Below are 13,906 nucleotides of genomic sequence, written 5' to 3' on the forward strand. Positions count from 1 at the left end.
TGCGCACTGAAAAAAAATTACCGCTGAAACAATTTTCACTCAGGATTAGCTAGTTACTGTCATTTCACAATTAAGTACAAAGGAACGGCAAGTAACACATTGAATTATCCGTTCAATTTTGATGTAGAAAGACTGAAATTGTATTTTCTTATAAAACATACTCCAATAATCAGTTTTTACAGTGTGTATGTATATGAAAATTGTATGTATATGAATGTAAAAATGTTTTAAAACTGTTGCAGGGTCACTTTTTTATGACGTTTTCTTACTTGCCTTGCAAGTATTCAGACTAGCTCAACTCAATTATATGAGTTACATGAATTTTTAATTCTGTTTTTCAGTTCACAGGACTGAAGCTATAATTATTTTAATACCACTGATTTGTTAAAAAATATTCTTCTGTAAAAGAAAAACATGATGTTGCTCATAAATGAACAGTTTGCCATACAGTAATGAAGACCAATTCTCTTACAAATGGATCCTACATTTTAATTGTCACATTTCTTACAGAAAATTTGATAATTTAGGCTGTGAATCAAAATGTGCATTTTAATTTTCACTTTGATTTACAGGTCAGTGATATCAGAGATCAATACGGGACACTTTTGCGTAATCCAAACTCTCAAGAGCAGTTTATCCTGAAATGACCTTTCACTGTTTGAACAAAACTGATTAAAATGAAGTTAGACATTTTGATAATAGGGTTTCTATTTGTGCCGTGTCAGCATCAAAAATGCCAATGAAGTTGGAACTTTTCAAATTTTTCAAATTTGATTTAAAAAGTAATAAAAAGTATGTATTCTGCATTTGTATTCCATGTGAGCTCATCATATAAAATGCTTTGTATGTGAGAATGATACAAAGCATTTTGTATCAATGCTTTTTGTATCAATGTGAGAATTGATACAAAGCACTGCTGCCATTAAAGAGATACTCTTTCCAAAAAATATATATATACTTAATTATTCAATTCTATTATCAGATTTGGTAAGCATTTTTCGAAGTTGCAAATAAAACAAAGATTATTTGAGTACATTGAACAAGAAAATACTATTTCAGACCAACTTCAAAATTTCATGTTGAATTCAGTGAATTACTTGCCATTTTTTTGTAATTGTTATTATTTTTTTATATATTGCTGCAAATAAAACAACATTGGAGCCCATTGGCTGAAATTTGTGTAAACCAAAAATAAAAAACTGAGCAATTTCTTCCAAATATACTGTTTTATGTTCTTTAATGTTTTTAAAAAAAAAAATGTAATTTCAATTAAACTTTTCACTAATGCTTTTATACTGTAGTAACTTCCTTAATAATGAAAACAAATTGTATGTGCCTCTTCCTTAGTTTTATTTACATTTTTCAGGCTCAGCTGAATGCGATGCATCTGAGCCGTCTGCATGCTGCCACCACGAGCCCTAGCCCGGCGTACCTGAGCCACTGGCTTCAGAGCGGTGAGGCGAGGCCGTGCTCTCGCTCCAGCCATGTTACCAATAGCGAGGAGGGAGCACACACCAAGAGCAGCGCATGTGAACGACGCCCACATGCCATCCCAACCATCCCTGAGCTGCACGAGCCTCTGGAGAGAAAAGCTCGGTTTAGGAGCCGCAATGTCATGTCTCTGGTTGGTGTGATATGATTTTGCTTTTTAATGTGTAAAAATGTGAATGATTACCAATAGGTTATGCAATCACAAGAGCATTTAGATATTTATATATAAGATAAGATCATTTTATTGTTATGATACAATGCTTTGGCAAGGCTAGAGAAATCTGAGGCTATATCAGTGGAACTACAAGATATGTTATATCCTGAAGCTAAAAACTAAATGAACAAAGCTAAAAACAAGCAGCAAACAACCTGTTGAGAAACATATAACCAATTTCTAATAGGTTTTTATGCAACTTTTTTTTTTTTACTTTCAATCAAGTATGTTTGAATGTTTTGTTTAGATATAGAGTTTTGACTTAGTAATATATTTGCAAAGCAATTATATGCCTACTTTCACTTACGTATGAATTCTTATTCACATTCACATTCTATTGTATGGAAGCAGCCTGTTTCCAAAATTAATTTCAACTTTCTATATCACAATTCTGACTTTATATCTCAAAATTCTGAAGTTTGCATCTTGTAATTCTTTTTTTGTTGTTGTTGTTGTTTCCTCCATGGAATAATAACTTTATAAAATACTTTTCAAAGTCCAAATTGTGAGTGAGATATAACTCAAAATTCTGAATTTATTTTTCGGAATTGCAAATCTAAATTTTTATCTTGCATTTTTTTAGTATATATCTCACAATTCAGAACTGTGAGGGGAAAAAAAAGTCTGAATTGTGAGATAAAAACTTCCAATTTCCCTTTTATTTTCCCATTTTAAAATGTGTATTCATTCATGCATTCATTTATTCATTTTATCCTGTTTAATTTATCTAAAAAAGAAAAAAAATCATTTGTTTTAGTTTTGTACACAAAAGAAGATATTTGATGACATTCAGTGGACTCCAGTGCTGTTCATTTTTGGGAGAACTATCACTTTATTTCAATGGCACAGAAAACTGAGAAATGGAATTGCATTTTTGTAATGTTGATCAAATATAATGTGGGGTGAAACTCATTTATTTGGTTGATATAATGTGGTGTTTGTTTTGTAGAGTGATGCAGACAGTTTGTGTCTGGTCTGCCATGACGACCTACGCAAAGGAGGAGCAGTTATCAGAGAGCTTCACTGTTCCCACAGCTTCCACAGTGAGGTAAAGGTTCAGACTTTAGAAACTTGTATTGTAAATGATCAAATTCAACTTCAGAAATCAAATATTGCCAAATATAAATGGCCCAAAAACCTGGACTTTTCAGATGAGCTATTTTTTAGCTTCTGAGCATTTGTTTTCTCTTGACAGTTCTTCCTCACGCTCCATAACCATCTTAGGGAGTTTCATACTTGCCATTTTCCCCTGTGTCTTGTTCACTGGGGTATTGAGATACTGTCCTTTGTAAAGCTGCTTTAGAATGTGTTGATGAAAGCACTGCACAAAACAGCTGAATGTAACTAAATATCGTGCTCCTCTGGTGTAGTGCATAGAGGAATGGTTGTGGACCAAGCAGACCTGTCCTACGTGTCAAAAGCATGTTGCCATGCCAGAGCCCCTGTACTGGACATCTACCAGAGTAATAGTGCCCTGAGCTCTTCCAGCCAGCTCCCATTCAAACTACCTTGGACATCAGATGGCTAACCAAAACATCAGACATGATGGGGGATAACTGACAATGGATAAAGAACCAGCTACAAAAAAGGTGGTCATATGACTAATCAGATTTTGTTATTCAGAGAAACAGATTTGTAAAGCATTTCTTTGTACATAGGCTAAATGATTTTAACATCACTAAGTGTAAAATTGTTTTTTAAAATCATATTTACATATTAAGAAAATATGTTATTTTCTAATGTGTATATAGATTTTTCTGCAGAAATTTAAGCAAACTGCTCAAGTTTTAAAAATGTACCTCACTATATTAGTAATTCAATGTAGGCCTACTCGCAATGTTCTGTTTTCAAAACATGTAACTACTACCAACAAAAGTGTAGGCCTGCATTTACCAGGTGTGTATTTGAGTAAATGTGCTTTTTTACTATACTTAAGTACTACTTGGGGAATTTGTTCATACAGTATTTCACTGATCATCCTGACAAAGAATTATGGTGATTCATACCAAACTAACAAGTCAAAATCACATTCCTGTGATGTTTACTAAACTTTAATTGAAAACAGCCAATAAAATAGATTTCAATGTTGTCATCATATTTGTCCTTGAGTTTTTTTGACCCAAAGCAGCAGGTTTTATTTACACTATAAACGTCATTGCATGATGTCTGTGACCAGTGTTGGGGGTAACGCATTACAAGTAATGCGAGTTACGTAATCAGATTACTTTTTTCAAGTAACTAGTAAAGTAATGCATTACTTTTTAATTTACAAGAGAATATCTGAGTTACTTTTTCAAATAAGTAACGCAAGTTACCTTTTTTCCAATTTATTGATTGACAGCTCTCCTGTCCCCATGTTGAGAGAAATCAGAAGATGTTACTGTAGATCTAAAATAAATATGAATATGCATGAATTCATCTCTCTCACAAAAAAAAAAATAAAACACACAGATTCAGTATTCCTCAAAATGAATAAAAAATAATGCAACTCAGAATATGACGCAAACCTGCAATAATTAAATGTTAAACAACACAAATATGCTTTATGTATTTAATCCCATTCTATTAACCAAAGTCTTTGCTTCTAACCTTTGATGATCCAGTTTAACCGTACTAATAAGCACAAATTACTCTAGACAAACATTTGTGTGTCTTTTTTTATTGCTGAAGTGTGTTGAAATGTCTTCTTCTGCATTCTACTGTACGGACGTAAATGTACTTTCCCTTCAGCCTGAGGCTTATTCATTTCACTTTTGGTGTGAAAAGGCTTTTATATTTGCCAAAAATAGAACTTTTTTATTTTAAAAACAAGCAAGCAAACCCTGTCCAGATTTAAAAAGTAGCACAAAAGTAACCTAACGCATTACTTTCCATAAAAAGTAACTAAGTACCGTAATTAGTTACTTTTTATGGAGTAACGCAATATTGTAATGCATTACTTTTAAAAGTAACTTTCCCCAACACTGTCTGTGACGAAGTTTAAACAACTATAGTGTACAATTACACTATAACAATTTTAATTTAACATCTGATGTGTCTTAGAGCCTTACATAAAGCATAACAGTGAGACAATTGAGGTTAAACAAGCTATTGTGGGGTTATTTTGCACAGTTTAAGTTACTTTAATGTAAATACCTAGCTAAGCTTTCACTTGAGTATGTAATGTTTAGATACTTAAAGTTTAAATGAGTAAAATAATGGCAATGCAATTCCACAAAAAAGTACATTCTTAATACTTTTTACACCTCTCTTATTCAGTTTTCTACATGGATCGTCTAGAAACATCTTGATACCTTCTTTATACCATCGGTGTGAATGTAATAGAAAAAGCGAGCGTATTAAAGATTAAACAACGAAACAGTGTTGCAAACTAATTTTCAGAGAAAGTTGCTAAAGGAAGGTCGATTTGTTGCTAAAAGTTGCTTAAATGATGTTGTGATGTCATTGCGTAATCACCAAGCAAAATTGTCACATCATCAAACCTCAGCAAAAATTATATTTTATGTATGTTAATTTAAGATTTGTTTTTAAAATAATATGCATGATATACTATTAAAATATAAATAACTGTATTTTTAAATACATTGAATTATTGAAAACGTACACATTTTTAAATGATTACAATTTAAGTTTTTTTTAGTAGCTAGTAAACTCTACACATTCTCAACAATTATGCTTTAAGCAGTGCATTAGTAGTTAGTTAGTATGCTACACTCTAAGAAAAGTCTGTAAAAAATAAGGCACAATCTACTGTTAATATGAAATTATGTTTCCGTAATGGTTTTTTTTACCTGTATTTTAAATTACGCCTTGTGTTTTCGGGTTACAGGGTTACAAAGGATGATGGATAACGGATAATGTCCTGAAAGATTTTCCATTTTTCTTACAGTGTACTAACTGATCAACAATCGCAGGTACAAGCTGTTAGTAGCTTGTGATATTTATGATACATTAAAGTGTATCATAAATGAACAATTATTCAATTATCAAATTATTCAATTATTATTCAATTGAACAATTGCAAATAGCAGCTAACTCAATTCTCGTGATGTGTGTACTGCTAGGCATCTGTGGTTTCCTCTTTTTGTGTAATTTGGATGGACAATGTGTGCCTTTTTATTGTCTGAGTCCTTATCAAAAGTTGCTCAAAGTTGCCAAATAAATGTTTAAAATTGCTCAATTTGTTGCTAGGTGCTTTTGGAAGAAATAGTTGCTAGGGTAGTCTGAAAAGTTGCTCAATTTAGCAACAAAATTGCTACGTTGGCAACACTAAGCAAACAAAACACGTTCTATGCCCCATTGTGTCGATTGAGAACGTCGAGCGTAATGACGTCGCGTACGTTGCCGTGGCTACACACGGAAGTTATCGTATGCACCTGTTACACTTTCAAACAGGAAAGGGAACGAATCGATACATATTTACTTGAACGGAGTAGCTTCGAGCCAGTATTTTCACCTTGAGGCGTCTTTTTTTGGATTGTTTTTTAAAAAACCCATCAACCTGAACCTTTATGGACAAATTAAAGAAAGTTTTGAGTGGCCAAGATGGCAACGACGACCTCAACGTACTCCAGGTAACGTTAAGTTAGTTGAGTTTAACAGTCTACTGCATTACACTCGAGTTACAATGAATGTTTTGAAGTCGAATTATGTCTACAGAGTGATGAGGTATCGTTTTGAAGTCGAATCTAGACTTTTGCTACTTGTTTAGTTGCGTGTATGTGTTTACGTGACTGTCATTAGCAACAGCTTGATATCTGCCTGTTTATGAATATCAAATTGATTTCAATCTCTTATGGTGAACGTGAATATATAAACGCTGTTTTAGGCGGCGAATGAAGCATCAACGCTGGGATGGGGCACGCGCGTCAAGGCGTTCCTCGCGTGTTTTGTGGCTGGCGTCTTGTGCTCAGTTTTGGTAAGACGAGTCCACGTTTTATATCCTTTTATTTGTATTGTACATGCAATAGCCAAACGTCTACTCTGTCCTTACTTTATCATTCAGGGAACCTGCTTGCTTTGGGTGCCCAGAAAGGGACTGACACTCTTTGCAGTCTTTTACAGTTTAGGTAATATTGCTTCTCTTTTAAGGTGAGTCATCTTTGATATTCTTTCACCCAAGGTGTGTCACTGGCTGCTACATTGTTTATTATGGTACACCATGTTTGCATTGGCATGTGGTCAGTGACAAATACGGATGTTTGAGTTGAAAAACACTGTTTTAACAAATGAATTGACTTTTAAATGTCAATTGATATAAGCACACTGAAAAAAACCAATTTCACTCAGAAATCGCTAGTAAAGTTGACAAATAATTACAAAGAAACTGCAAATAACACATTGAGTTGAACATGAAATGAAGTGGGAAACTGAAATAGTATTTTCTTGTAAAACGTACTGCAGTAATCTTTGTTTTATTCACAATTCCGTAATCATTTTTTACAGTAAAATGAAAAGTAATTCAATATTTTCTTTATCACATAAATGAGTGATTTGTAAACCTCTTAATTGTATTAAATAGGAAATGTGTGTGCGCGTTTTTGTGACAAATGAGGACATAAATTTGTATAATGACAAGGGTATGACATAGGTATTACAAGAAGAAGGTGACTTTTCAGGACATTACTCCATGTCCCCACTTTTCAAAACGCTTATAAATCACACAGAATGGAGTGTATTGAAAATCTGAAATAGCACAAAGTTTCCTGTAAGGGGTAGGTTTAGGGGTAGGGTTGGTGTAGGGCAATAGAATATACAGTTTAAAAACCATTGTGCCCATGGGATGTCCCCACTTTTCACAAAAACAAACCTGTGTGTGTGTGATTTATTTTTTAATATCATGAAGATTTCTTGGGGTTATACCATTTGACATTTAAAAACTTAAGTAAGGTTTTGTTTGTGGAGGTATATGCATACATTTGATAAATGGTCGAAATGTCTAAACTTTAATGCTGCAACATATATTCTATACTCGAGACGTTAGGCTTGTCGTTCTTTGTTTTACAATATGTATTGAGTTTTTTAAATGTTTTAATTATACTTTAATATTATACTTTTTTTTCCCTCTTTTCTTTGGGGGGGTGGGGTAAATCTGAAATAGCACAAAGTTTCCTGTAAGGGGTAGGTTTAGGGGTAGGGTTGGTGTAGGGCAATAGAATATACAGTTTAAAAACCATTGTGCCCATGGGATGTCCCCACTTTTTACAAAAACAAACCTGTGTGTGTGTGATTTATTTTTTAATATCATGAAGATTTCTTGGGGTTATACCATTTGACATTTAAAAACTTAAGTAAGGTTTTGTTTGTGGAGGTATATGCATACATTTGATAAATGGTCGAAATGTCTAAACTTTAATGCTGCAACATATATTCTATACTCGAGACGTTAGGCTTGTCGTTCTTTGTTTTACAATATGTATTGAGTTTTTTAAATGTTTTAATTATACTTTAATATTATATGGGATGTCCCCACTTTTCACAAAAACAAACCTGTGTGTGTGTGATTTATTTTTTAATATCATGAAGATTTCTTGGGGTTATACCATTTGACATTTAAAAACTTAAACTTTTTGTAAGGTTTTGTTTGTGGAGGTATATGCATACATTTGATAAATGGTCGAAATGTCTAAACTTTAATGCTGCAACATATATTCTATACTCGAGACGTTAGGCTTGTCGTTCTTTGTTTTACAATATGTATTGAGTTTTTTAAATGTTTTAATTATACTTTAATACAGTTTATACTTTTTTTTCCCTCTTTTCTTTGGGGGGGTGGGGTGGGGGGAAACTATTTTTTTCATGATTCTCCTGTATCTGTATCCTGTTATTATTGTAAAAGTTCAATAAACTGATTTAATAAAAAAAAAAACGTAAACATTTTATGTCTGAGAGACCACAGATCTGTTTTAATGGCTCAAAAAATAAAAACGCATTGATACTCCAGAATTTTGTCTAATCATATGAGAACTAGGTAAAAACAAAATGTCAAGATGAAATAATAATCAAAGATTATGCCCATTTTTCAGCCCTTTCATGTAATATGTATATCAAAATAAATTATTTTAGAGATTTAAAACATGTTCACCACAGATGAATATATTCAACTCATTGTCTGTGAATGTTTAACATTTACAGCATGTGAAAGCATTTGTGAATCTATAAATTAATAGAAAAATGAAATGTCACAGATTGACCCATGTGATTTGTAGCATCTGTGAGAATCTGTTAGTCAATCCTGAGGTCTTTTGGGTGTGGATTGTTTTCAGCACAATGTTCTTAACGGGTCCATTAAAGCAACTCAAGAGGATGTGTGACAAGACGAGAGCTCTGGCAACTGGCATTATGATTGTGAGAGCACACATACATATACAGATATCATAGGCTAAAGCACAGAGAGATTCAGTGTTTCATATAATTCACTAATTGGCCTTTTTCCTTTTTCTGTAAATCAAACATTTGTGTTTTTAAAGACATGCCTGGTGCTAACCTTCTGTGCTGCTTTTTGGGTAAGTGGGCTTCTTAATTAGCATGACTTTGTTTTGTTATGCTTATAAAATTGGTGTCATAATGTGTTATGTAACACAGTGTGTAAATGTGCATGTTTCTTATAAGTAATTGTTTCCTTTCCTTATCTTTTGATTTCTTTGTTTTTGTATTTAGTGGAAGAACAAAGGCCTTGCTCTGCTGTTCTGTATTCTCCAGTTTTTGGCCTTTACATGGTAAGATACCAGCCATAGTTATGCTCTTTTATATATGACCGTAATGTTGTAATTGTATATTTACAAATACACACAAACATAAATGTGTATATAGAAGAATGAGTGAAAATGAGAACACCAGTGAAATAAGACAATAAAAAACCTTGACCTTTGAACCATGCAGTGCTGTAAGTTATATGTTTTCTTTTTAATGGACTGGCATTATTACCTGACAGATATCACTGTAATAGGCATCCTGAAATTTCACACCTGTCTCTGTGATGGCCCAGGGCTTTGTAAAGCTTTCAGAAGTTAATTTGTGCTTTCAGTGGGCCCACATATTTGAAGCAGGAATCTGCGAGTTCAAGCAGATCTTTGAATTTAAGCGCCAGAATGCTATTTTGCTACTATTGATTTTGTCAGCACTGAGATGCTGTTCTTCTGCCCTCTTTCTTGCTCCATCTCTGATTACAGTGGTCTCAGTGGGTGGAGTTGGAAAGAGGGGATGTGTGTAATACAGTCACTAAGTCTAGCAGAAGTTCCAGAATGGCTCATGTTTCCTACAGCACCTTTAATCCATGTTAAATGAATCTAATATACAGTATGAGTTAAATCAACCTTTAAATCCTAGAACGAGAAGCTCAAAAAATATGTTGTTCATTGATGTCTTCAAGAACTTGTAGATGCAAAAGCGCATGAAACTGACCATGTAAGAGTTATTTCAGCAACAGTTGGGATTTTGACACATGGACAATGTTTGTATTGTGTGTCTACACTGAAGATATTTAACAGACATTCTTATCAAGAAGCTATAAAAATAGGGCAATAGTAGCCCTGCTCTGGTAGCTATAATAAAAAAAATACAAGTAATGCAGTGAATGCTGCTGTTATTCCATATTCAATTGTAATGACATCTTATTTATGGACTAAAGTGTGTGTGTGTGTGTGTGTCTGTGTTATGGTGACCAAATGTCCCCACAAGGATAGTAAAACCTTTTTTTTTTTTTTCAACGCTATCTCACAACAAATTTGTACATATTTTATGGTTGGTTAAATTATAGGTGGTTAATTCGTACGACCTCGCTCATACAATTTTGTACGTTTTCTGTGAGGGGTAGGCTTAGGGGCGGTCATTTGTATGAATTCCTATGAATTTTCCACCTCATGAAATACGTACGTTTTTTCACAAAATATGCTAATTAGAATATGTACAAATTGCTGTGAGATCAGGTTGGAATTTTTTTATATTGTGGGGACATTTTTTTGGTCCCCATGAGGAAGGCAGCATATAAATCACACTGGATGGATGGATGGATGGATTGAAATTGTACAAATGCAAGTTATTTGTGAGGGTTAAGGTTAGGAATGAGTTAGGGATAGAATATACTTGTACAGTATTAAAATCATTATGTCTATTGAAAGTTCCCATAAAACATAAGAGAGGGAAATATAGCTTACGATTTTTTTTTTATTCGTCTCTGTTTAAATTGTATCCCTTTTATTTCACAGGTATAGCTTATCCTACATTCCTTTTGCAAGGTGGGTTTCCTTATATTTTCAAAACCATACATTAAAAAAAATGCAGTTTTTTCACAAAATATGCTAATTAGAATATGTACAAATTGCTGTGAGATCAGGTTGGAATTTTTTTATATTGTGGGGACATTTTTTTGGTCCCCATGAGGAAGGCAGCATATAAATCACACTGGATGGATGGATGGATTGAAATTGTACAAATGCAAGTTATTTGTGAGGGTTAAGGTTAGGAATGAGTTAGGGATAGAATATACTTGTACAGTATTAAAATCATTATGTCTATTGAAAGTTCCCATAAAACATAAGAGAGGGAAATATAGCTTACGATTTTTTTTTTATTCGTCTCTGTTTAAATTGTATCCCTTTTATTTCACAGGTATAGCTTATCCTACATTCCTTTTGCAAGGTGGGTTTCCTTATATTTTCAAAACCATACATTAAAAAAAATGCTGTTGACACAAATCGACAGTCACTTGAGGAGACAAATTACAAATAAATTAGCTAAGTGGTATAGCAAAATAAAAAAAATTGCAGATGTCAAAGACTGTCACTAGACCAATTTACTTAATTATTTTATTGTAGTAGTTGCTTTTTTTGCAATATTATCTATTATACAAAATATGCAAGTAAAATTGTTAAAATCTGCCATTTCCATTTCGAAATATCACACAGTACGCCTATTGTGTGAAAACTCACGTAATTGCTTTATAGACTAAAATCAAAACTGTCATTCTGTCACAGCCAAAAAAGACACTTTTAATCATCTGCTTTTTGGCTTTGGTGTTTGTTTACCTTTGGCTGTTTGTTTTTATGTAGGGATGCAATTATTAAGTTGTTCTCCGCGTGCTTCAAGTGAGATGCCTCTACATTTGGCCTTGGCTGTCTCTCTGTGTGCTGCTTTGGCTCCAGCTTCGGTGCTGCCTTCAATGCCACTCATGTACCCACTCTGCAGCCTGGCACAGACACCTCACCACACTACAGGCTCCCCTTACTCTCCCCAACGGATGGACACTCTCCATCTGTGTGAACAAGCACACACAGACAAGTACTCTTTCTCTCACACACACATTCAAGTAGGAAAATATGAAGGATGAAAAAATCTGGTTGAGTTTCGGACACTGCCCTATAGTGACATGTTTTGTGCAGCAAGATGGAGCAGCTTATTTTACATTTAACTGCTGTGTAATTACTTAATTTGTTCCTACGTGCCTTCCTCTCTGCCGTCATCCAAGGATTACTTAAGGACTAGATTGGGTAGAAATGTAACCAGTGTTTGCAGGTTTTTTTTTTTGTATTTAGGTTTATTTTTGATTTTTTTGCTAGAACAAGACAATGATGAAGGGCTTTCTAAATAATTGATCCAATTATATTTTAGTTCAGAAGTTATCTATTATAGGTAAGTAAAAGGATGACAGAAATGTCTTATTACTTATTGTTATCTTATTAGATAAGTCAAATATTAAGCACTCATGAGGGTGCCAATGTATATCTTTATGGTCCATTTGTCTTCAAACAACTCTATTTCTTTCTTTGCACTTAGGAGCAAAATTATGTGGCTTTTTCTGATTTCTGTTTCATATGCCTTGTCCTTATATTTTCAAATCATGTCAGACACATTTCCTTTTAACTGTATTAATTTCAGAAACGACAGTGGTAGTTTTCCTCCTTGTTGTTTTTTTAAAATGTCTGCTAATATATTCACTGCAGAGATTCATTTTATTGATATGTATAAAAATATTTTTCTGACTGAAATATACGTTCCAGAATTATTTGATCATGACTGCAATTGAAATTTTCCCTACATGATGATTAATTGCCCATGTTTGTTTCATTATATAGATTTGCATTATTTCTATGAAAACAATTTATATCTGAGGTGTTTAAGAATTGTTACTGTATGGACATTATAACAATCGTTGCTATTAAAAGTTATTCATTCAGTCTACGTGAATCAATTTCTCTTCTCTAATTCTAGTTTTACTTACATTTTCATGTGAGTGCATCCTATTGTAAATAAATAAGTACTTACGTGCTGTCATTTAAGAAGCCCCGTCCCACAATGCATCTGTGAGTCTCAATAATAAGACTTTTATGAGTTGACTGGTGTGCGTAAGTCATCTCCGCTAGTGAAAGGTCAGGGAGGGTTGGTTTGCTGATGTTTGATATTCCGGACGATTCTCCGCTAATGAGACTTTTTATTCGGATTTAAACTCTTTGAATCCTCTAATCTCCATGCGCGTGGCTCGGTGATTAGAGCGCCGGTCGCTGGATCGAGTTTCCGTTCATCCTCGCCCGCTGCAGAGAACATCCAGTATTTGATTTCTGCTCCACATGGCTTCCACAATACTAAAGCTCTTTGACAGTATGCCCTTATTTACGCCCTCACATATGAGTCCACCTTGTGAATCACAGCTGATCTTCTGATGCTTCATACCAGTCCGACTTCAGGAAGCCAAATGAGGTTGAAAGCATCACGTATACAACAGCTCCATCGTTCATTTAAAAGGAAATATGTGGATTTAGCCTTGTTGTAGAGTTAAAATGTGTGTATATATATATATAAATTTCGGACATTCTTATTTGTCATCGACCCATATTTAAAGCTTAAAACAGACCAGAGCATTGATATATCACTATATATATATATATATATATATATATATATATATATATATATATAGAATTTTCATTTGTTTAAGTGTTATGTATTTTTTAAATAACTACATCACGCCGTTGATACATTTACAATTTTGATACATTTTACACACACACGCACGCACAAATTACGAGCTGTCCATGGTTCTGAAAAAGCAGAAGAACATCAGAAGTCATTTATTATATTTGCAGTAGCCTATATGCATAAAACAAATCCGGAGCGTGATTTTCCATGTTTTTCATTCCTTTGCTTGAGTTAAGGTAGCGTTTATCATACGTTTATTTTTCTCTCTGAAGTGTAATGCCTGCAAGT

The 13,906-nt window shown here is 33.6% G+C and overlaps 2 protein-coding genes across 2 annotated transcripts in view; both read left to right on the plus strand.

The window, feature by feature from the left end:
• The window catches only part of LOC107581436 (E3 ubiquitin-protein ligase DZIP3-like), a 4,720-nt gene extending 932 nt beyond the window's left edge, over window positions 1-3,788 (plus strand). Inside the window, exons 2-4 of the mRNA XM_016266996.1 lie at window positions 1,367-1,624; window positions 2,655-2,753; window positions 3,076-3,788. Coding sequence (XP_016122482.1) covers window positions 1,367-1,624; window positions 2,655-2,753; window positions 3,076-3,183 — 465 coding nt within the window. The 3' untranslated portion in view covers window positions 3,184-3,788. The remainder of the gene's footprint in view (window positions 1-1,366; window positions 1,625-2,654; window positions 2,754-3,075) is intronic.
• A 2,253-nt stretch (window positions 3,789-6,041) lies between these two features.
• On the plus strand, window positions 6,042-12,543 carry LOC107581439 (vesicle transport protein SFT2B-like). The gene is made up of 8 exons (XM_016266998.1): window positions 6,042-6,279; window positions 6,534-6,623; window positions 6,711-6,796; window positions 8,971-9,052; window positions 9,175-9,210; window positions 9,365-9,423; window positions 10,912-10,941; window positions 11,755-12,543. Exons 1-8 carry the CDS (start codon window positions 6,217-6,219, stop codon window positions 11,792-11,794), a joined length of 486 nt encoding a protein of 161 aa, XP_016122484.1. The 5' UTR covers window positions 6,042-6,216; the 3' UTR covers window positions 11,795-12,543.
• Window positions 12,544-13,906: the final 1,363 nt, after the last annotated feature.

This window comes from Sinocyclocheilus grahami, unplaced genomic scaffold (genome assembly GCF_001515645.1).
Source record: "Sinocyclocheilus grahami isolate Dianchi unplaced genomic scaffold, SAMN03320097.WGS_v1.1 scaffold34.1, whole genome shotgun sequence".
Lineage (NCBI taxonomy): Eukaryota > Metazoa > Chordata > Actinopteri > Cypriniformes > Cyprinidae > Sinocyclocheilus > Sinocyclocheilus grahami.

What these genes read in the sequence shown, in the direction of transcription:
- LOC107581439 (XM_016266998.1), top strand. Translation starts at nt 6,217, where the DNA reads ATGGACAAATTAAAGAAAGTTTTGAGTGGCCAAGATGGCAACGACGAC. An exon ending in GCGTCTTGTGCTCAGTTTTG is followed by an intron (nt 6,624 to 6,710) that starts GTAAGACGAGTC and finishes TTTATCATTCAG; the next exon opens with GGAACCTGCTTGCTTTGGGT. An exon ending in CCTTCTGTGCTGCTTTTTGG is followed by an intron (nt 9,211 to 9,364) that starts GTAAGTGGGCTT and finishes TTTTGTATTTAG; the next exon opens with TGGAAGAACAAAGGCCTTGC.